We start from the raw sequence: 7,833 nt of genomic DNA on the forward strand, positions 1-7,833 counted from the left end.
CATGTACATACGTCGTAACTTTAACGCAGATTAGTCGCTAAATTTAGTGACTAATACACGACTAATGCTATTATAATCGTTAAATTGTCGGCAAATTGTCGCAGTATTTGGTTACTAAGTGACGACAACGCAGCGACAAATTAACAACAACACTATATAGTCGTTAAATAGTCGCTAAATAACGACTATTTAACGACTATACGAATTAGCGACAAAATTTTACCTACAACAGTAATTAGTCGCTAAATAGTCGTATATGATCATTTAACGACTATTTAGCGACTATTTGCACAGTTGCCGTTGGCCTGTTTTCTTGTAGTGTATATTTCACTCACTTTGTACTTTCAATTGTATACAACCGTTTTAAAACACTGGTGAACAGCATAATTAGATCTCACAATGTAAAGTGAGATTGCTCTTTTTTATTGTGTTTTCAGCATCAATAGCAAATAGAATGAACAAAAATCAATATAGTAAACAGATACCATAACATCTTATATATTGTTATCATCCAAAACATCACCAAAATATTCCTCCGCGCTATAGCACGGGTGAGATCCTAGTATTTCTGATATTCATCAAGGAAGAACGAACTGGTGTATCCACGCTAAGGTCTTAAATTCTTGGCATATCACCAAATTCTTCACAAAACATGTTCTTCTTCTTGTGGATACAAAGGTTAGAGAAGTTAATCGAATGTCAATTTTAATATATTTGTTATTTTAGTAGTGTTTATATACTAGATTACTTACACAATTATTATTAGGCCTGGGCATTCGGGTACCCGTTCGGGTTCGGATCGGATTCGGATCGGTTTCGGGTTTTCGGATTTAGATGTATAGGATCCGTTCGGGTATTTCTAGACTTCGGGTTCGGATCGGATTTGGTTCGGGTATTTTGGGTTCGGATTCGGAGTACCCGAAGTTCACAAAACTCAAAATTTTAGTATCTAATTTAGTCTAAATTATTCAATAATACGCAGTATATCTGAAAATTTAGAGTATTTTTAACCCAAGTTTACTAATAAACACTTTAAATACTTCAAATTATCGAAAATATCTAAAAATCTGAATATTTTGGACACTTTTATTATTAAAATTATAAATATTACTAATATATTACTATTAAATATTAATAATATGGATATATTCGGATACCCGTTCGGATTTTGGTTCGGATCGGGTTCGGGTTTTCGGATTTAGAGATTTAGTTTTTTTTCAAGAATTTTTTGGGATTTAGAGATTTAGAACTAAATTTTTCAAGATTTACTTTTATTATTAAAATTATAAATATTACTAATATATTACTACTAAATTATTTAATTTTTGTCAGTAAATATATAAATTTTTTTCTGTTACCAAAAAAATACACAAATTAAACCTTTTTTTTTCATTAACAATGTCACGTGGTCAGAATTCTTGAACCTCATACAAAATCTATATTTTTTTAGGACAAATAAATCCAAGAACAAAATACACAATTAGATTAGTTGATTTCTCAATTTCTAAATTAGATTTGCTTTTGGATCTATACATACTAATTTACGGACTTTGAAATTTCATCAACACTAGGAACTGTAATATTCATGTGAACCTTTGTACACTTTCATACATTCTCTACATAAAACAAAAAAAAAATACTTCAAATCAAATTAAACGAAACTCAGACAAAATCGAAGTTATAGCTTAACTGAACTAACTCAACGCTAAAAACATTTGACTAATATAATTGTGTATTTTTGTTCTAACTAGGACTTAGACCCCTGCAATATCTCGGAGGAAATATTTTAGAAAAAAAAATAATTTTAAAATTATATATTATGAAATCATTTGAATGTGATAGAATAGTTTGAATACATAAAAAAATAAACATAAACTGCTACTAAAAACACAACCATCAAAATGAAAACTAATAACAAAAAATATTATGCAGAATTGACGCAACTTTGCAAAAACATTGTTTAAATTATTATAAATATAAAAAAATTTAGGAAGAATTATGGTAAAGAGCTACAATTAAAAAAAAATCATTACGGCAAAGTGATCCTAACTGAGAATATTAAACTAATGGTTGTAATGAGTAAATGTAACTTTCTATTAAATAATAATTATCAAAAATATATTTAATAATGATTGAAATTGTATCAACGAAAAAATAAAATTAAAATACACAACTTTTAAAAACAAAATAAATTAAATTTTAAATATTAAAATAATTTTTAACGAAAATTACAATAAATAGACGCAATTGTAAGTTCTATTTTAAGTTTTATTAAATTTCTATATTGCTATAATGTTGAATATTAGATATTAGTATTCAAATTATTTAGATTCAACATAAAATAGAAAATTTGTTTCAATGAACAATTACTGATTTGTTACTTATTGATGATGAGACAAATATATAGAAAGTTCAGACATAACTATTTAAATAGACACACCTATTAGAACGAAAACTTGTGATGAAAATAAAAAATATATATAGTGAAAAGACACAACTCTACAATGAACAGATACAACTGTTTGAGTTTACAAAATAACAAATAAAAACTATTTTTTTACAAAAAAGCACTACGAAAAGTTGCTACTGTTGTACACATTTATTCAGATTGTTATTTTTATTTTTAAATATTTAAATATTTTCCTAACGAAAAGTTACGATAATTAAACGCAACTGTAAATTCTATATTAAGTTGTATGAAATTTCTCTATTGCTATAATCATTTCTAAAATTTTAGTTAGATTATAGAGTAACGTTGAATATTAAATATTAATATTTAATTATTTAGGTTCAATATAAAATGAAAAATTTGTTTAAACAAACTTGTTAGTTACTAATGAAGAGATAAATATAAAGAGAGTTCAAAAGACATGACTATTTAAATAGATACACCTACGAACAAAAAGTTGTGATGAAAAAAACATAAATAAAATATAGTAAAAAGACACAACTCTACAAGGAACAGATACAATCGTTTGAATTTAAAAAAAACAAATAAAAATAAAAAATTTACGAAAATGTACTACGAAAAATTGCAACTGATGTGTGTGCACTTGATTATACCTAATAACTAATATAAACTGCTTTTAAATAGAAGACATCTAATAACACAAATTCATCTTAACATGTTTATCCAAAATTATTGACGAAAACTCTCTCATGCCCAATTATCGAGAAGCTTCCAATCTCTTCCTGCTCCGACGCCGGTATAGCTCCGGCTTGCCGGCGTCGGGTCTCTGTTTCTTTCTTTGCCGTCACTTGTCTTTCCTACTCACTTTTATTTCTGTGTTGGTGCATGTCTCAATCAGTTCAAATCCCTCTGAATCAGCCTCAATCACTCTCTCCCTCGCCGAAGAGCCTAAAGGCCAGATCTGAAATCCTTCTCGACTCGACTGATTCTTTCTGTCCGGTGTGTAAGACGACGATGTTCGAGGTTGTTTTTCTCTAGAGAAGAAGATCAAGTCCGCGAGAAACCGAGATGGGGAGAGTTACCCTGCTCCTTCCGCCGACCATGTCTCCACCGGAGTCTAGTGGCTCCAATCGGAACATCTTCTTGCCAATAAGCCGCCTTTCCATTGCCATCTTCCTCTCAACCGATGAGACTCTAGGGTTCCTGTTAATGGACCTACATTCTCCATCAGGCCCAATAACCATCCTCCGGCCCAATACCAAAACCATTGATCCTTATGCTCATCGTTTAAAGCCTAGGTCTATGCAATCAAACTCTATACGAACGTTTTGCCTTTGGAAACTTTCGTGTACATATCTTGAATCCCTGTTGCTGAATCTTGCTTGGTTAATGCCTCATGAACGATTTAATTCGATGAACCACCCTCGACATTGTATGACTAGCGTTAGATCTTCTATACCTAGTTCGGGATTTGAAAGCCTTAAGTCAAGTTTCATTTCTTTAGTACCGATTATCTTTGCTTGGTCAAGACGAGGAATCCTTGGTAGCAGAGCATTGGTTTCTATAGAGTGGCTTGATAGTATTGATTGTCGAGACCAATTTACTAAATCTGTCCGGATGCTTGTTCTGTATATTCATATCTACGAATCTGCCCCGACAGTTTGCTTGATTCCTACTCTTACATACTTTGTTTCCCTGTCTCACCTACCGCCATTAGATAGAAAGCTTGGGTCTGTTATTTTTCTCCAGGACCAAACCGATTACAAGCTTTGTGTGGAACTCATTTACCTCCATTGCAATGTGAGGGATGACCCACCTGCTTTGTTACGCTTTGTTTCCCAATCCCGGCGATCCCCGGTTATGTTTTCTTCTGATCTGGCAGCTTACTTGAATCCGATGCTGAAACCATCTCATCCCTTGCATCACCTACTGCCTTTAGACCAAAAGCCTAGGCCTGCTGTTTTTCTCCTGTAACAAACCATGTACAAGCTCTGTGTGGATTTCATTTACCTCCATTGCCATGTGAGGGATGACCCACCTGCATTGTTATGCTTTGAATCCCATCCCCTGCGTTTCCTAGGTTTAGCTTCGTCTATAACCACAAGATTAGTTCCTAAAAGCCTAAAGATCTTTGATCCCATGATATTGAACCCCCTCCTGTTGGTGACAACCCTCTTAAATGTTCCCTCCATGGAACATCTCCCTACAAGCTCAATTGCAGTGTCTGCTAGAGCCGCCTGTGACCACCCTTTGGTGGAGGATCTCATGAAGTCAGCCTTCAAATACGAATCCACTTCGGTTTCAATAGACTTATCAAATATTGTAACATTGTTTCAGTTTGTTACTTCTTTTGTTAAGCTCATGGAACTCCTATCCCTAGCTCTTTTTATGTATCGTGTTTCATGTTGTAAGAACTCATCTCTTGTTGGGGATTAATTTGAATGAAAATTCCTTGTTTGATCAAGAAAAAAATAGAAGACATCTTTATTACCATATTGAAAAGTCAAATCCAAAAAATCAACTATATAATCCATCTAACTCTTGGAAAAAAACTCTAGGTATTTTTATTAAATTTTTATATTTAAAACTAGATTATGACCCGAGGCTTAGGCTTTTGGTCTAAAGGCATTAAATTTTCTCCAAAAGCCTAGGCCTGCTGTTTTTCTCCTGTAACAAATTTTTATATTTTTATTTTTAATTTTTTTCTAATGTACTATTTTAATACTAATTGCTAATATACGCTTTTCTAAACTTTAGTGATATAATATATATAAACTGTGGTATACCGTACAACAATTTTTGTTTACTACAGTATTAACTAAAACAGCTTGATTCGACATATTTTATATTGGTGTTGTTAAAACATTAAAATGAGGATTTAATCTGTATTGAAATATCATATTATTGATAGTTTATTTTTTAGTATTATCAATTCAATCATGTAATATCATATAACCCGTCATGTAATATAACTCGTTTGTGTAATTTTGAAAATTTAAGTTTAAATATTTATAATTTTAAACTTTTTATTAAGTTTAAATATATTAGTTATAAATTATAAACTTCTTAAAATTTTACAATTTACTATATACAGTAAATTTACTATATATGTATGTTGAAGACACACTTTTTATATTAATAGAGTAATATATGTTTGTTTTAAAAAATGCAAATCACAATATATGCAGGAAAAATACACCTTTTTATTAACTTTATATATTATATGATGATTCACTACATTTAAATTTTAAAATCAAAAAGAGATGATAGGAGAATAATTTCTTTAATCTGAAATAAATCTTCTAAAAATATCTATATTAATTATGGAACATTATATATATGGATATTTAAAATATTTTAATTTTGTTTGGTTATAAAGATAGTAGAGAAAGTTAATTACACTTGTTTGGATATGAATATAAGCATTAAATAACATTTAATGTAAAAACTTTCAAAAAAAAAATTTGAGCAAAAACTGCTGAAAAACACTAGTATAGATTAACTAAAAGTTGTAAATTAGATTTATCATTCCAAAAGTTTTTTTGTTAAATCAAGAATTAAAGGAATTTCTTTACTTTAAAAGAGTGAATTCTAGAGAATAATTTAGAAAGCTGTAAAAACCGTTGAGATTGAAATTTTATATTATTTTGTGTCATGACAAAAAAAATGAAAACAGTTCAAACAAACAAATATATATATATATATATATATATATTTCAAAAGATACGAATATTCGAATAAACAAAACTCTACAATGAACAGTTGCAACTTTACAAAAAAAACCGTTATAATGAACAGTCGCAACTTTTTATAAAACACACAATTTAAATTTTCTACAGATTTTTTAAGAAAATTATCCAAAAAAATACGATTGAAAAAACACAACTTTTAGTGACATTTATTCATATTGTTATTATATAAAAATTAGAAATTTTAGAGAATCAACTTAATTAACAGTGTATTTTTTTAATATGAGAAGTTGAAAAATGGACTAATCTAATAGTATATAATTGTTTTTGAATTTAATAAAAAAATCGATTATCTTGTATGATTTAACATTAAAAAATGTATTGAGTGGAAAATTAACGATTTTCTAATAGCAAAATTTTTTAAAAAGCCTCTATTTAAAAGAAATTGGATAGTTAAAAATATTGTTTTGGGCAAAACCAAAAGTTAGTGAAAAAATTGAGAATGATGGAAAAGAAAAATTAGAGACGGGAGAGAGATGAATGGGGGCAGTAGCAGACACATCCACTTTACTCGCAACCACAAAAACGATAAAACCCACACACACAAAAAAAAAAAAAAAAAAAAAAAAAAAAAAAAAAAAAAANAAAAAAAAAAACTTCTTCACTACTCACGGCACGCGATTGAACAAGAAGAGGAAGAAGAAGAAGAAGACTATGATTCTCTTGCAAGCTCCTCCACTGGTCTCATCTCGATTTCACCCTCTCTACTTCCTCACTCACCACCACCACCACCAACACCAACGCTTCTCCCAACCGCCAATCACAGCCTTCTCTGCAACCGCCTCTGCTTCTTCACCATCATCATCATCATCTTCTTCTTCTTACGTGTCTTCATGGAATGGTTTAGATACAAATGAAGAATCCGATGAGGAATTCACCTCCGAGGTTCACCGTCGCTACGACTTCTCTCCGCTTCTAAAATTCCTATCCAGATTCGGACCAGTCGAGTTGGTTTTGAATTCGGAATCGGAATCAGAAACATCCCCAGAATCACTCGAACCGGTGGAGTTCGAGCTCGCCGAATCATACAGAGCTGTACCAGCACCGTACTGGCACTCGTTGATAAAAGCTTTATCCTCATCGACGTCATCTCTCGGTTTAGCTTACGCAGTCGTCTCGTGGCTACAAAAACATAACCTCTGTTTCTCCTATGAGCTTCTCTACTCAATTCTCATCCACGCGCTTGGCCGTTCCGAGAAGCTTTACGAGGCGTTTCTTCTTTCTCAGAAACAAACCTTAACACCTCTGACATACAATGCCTTGATTGGTGCTTGTGCTCGGAACAATGATATCGAAAAGGCTCTTAATCTGATCTCTAGGATGCGTCAAGATGGTTACCAATCCGATTTTGTCAACTATAGTTTGGTGATTCAGTCCTTGACGCGCAGCAACAAGATCGATTCAGTCATGTTGCAGAGGTTGTATAAAGAGATTGAAAGGGATAAGCTTGAGCTTGATGTGCAGCTTGTTAATGATATTATCATGGGTTTTGCTAAATCTGGTGACCCTTCACGGGCTTTGCAGCTTCTTGGTATGGCTCAAGCCACGGGGTTGAGCGCCAAAACTGCTACTCTTGTCTCGATTATTTCGGCCTTGGCGAATTCCGGAAGGACTTTGGAGGCTGAAGCTTTGTTTGAGGAGCTGAGACGGAGCGGGATTAAACCAAGAACCAAG

The 7,833-nt window shown here is 31.8% G+C and overlaps 1 protein-coding gene across 2 annotated transcripts in view; it reads left to right on the forward strand.

The window, feature by feature from the left end:
• The window catches only part of LOC104771348 (pentatricopeptide repeat-containing protein At5g42310, mitochondrial), a 3,974-nt gene continuing 2,878 nt past the window's right edge, over positions 6,738 to 7,833 (forward strand). The window contains exon 1 of one of the 2 annotated variants that reach the window (XM_010495867.2): positions 6,738 to 7,577. In XM_010495867.2, the coding sequence (XP_010494169.1) occupies positions 6,814 to 7,577 (764 nt within the window). In that variant the 5' untranslated portion in view covers positions 6,738 to 6,813. The remainder of the gene's footprint in view (positions 7,578 to 7,833) is intronic. The other variant, XM_019242410.1, reaches the window with a different exon arrangement.

Source organism: Camelina sativa, chromosome 20, assembly GCF_000633955.1.
Source record: "Camelina sativa cultivar DH55 chromosome 20, Cs, whole genome shotgun sequence".
NCBI lineage: Eukaryota > Viridiplantae > Streptophyta > Magnoliopsida > Brassicales > Brassicaceae > Camelina > Camelina sativa.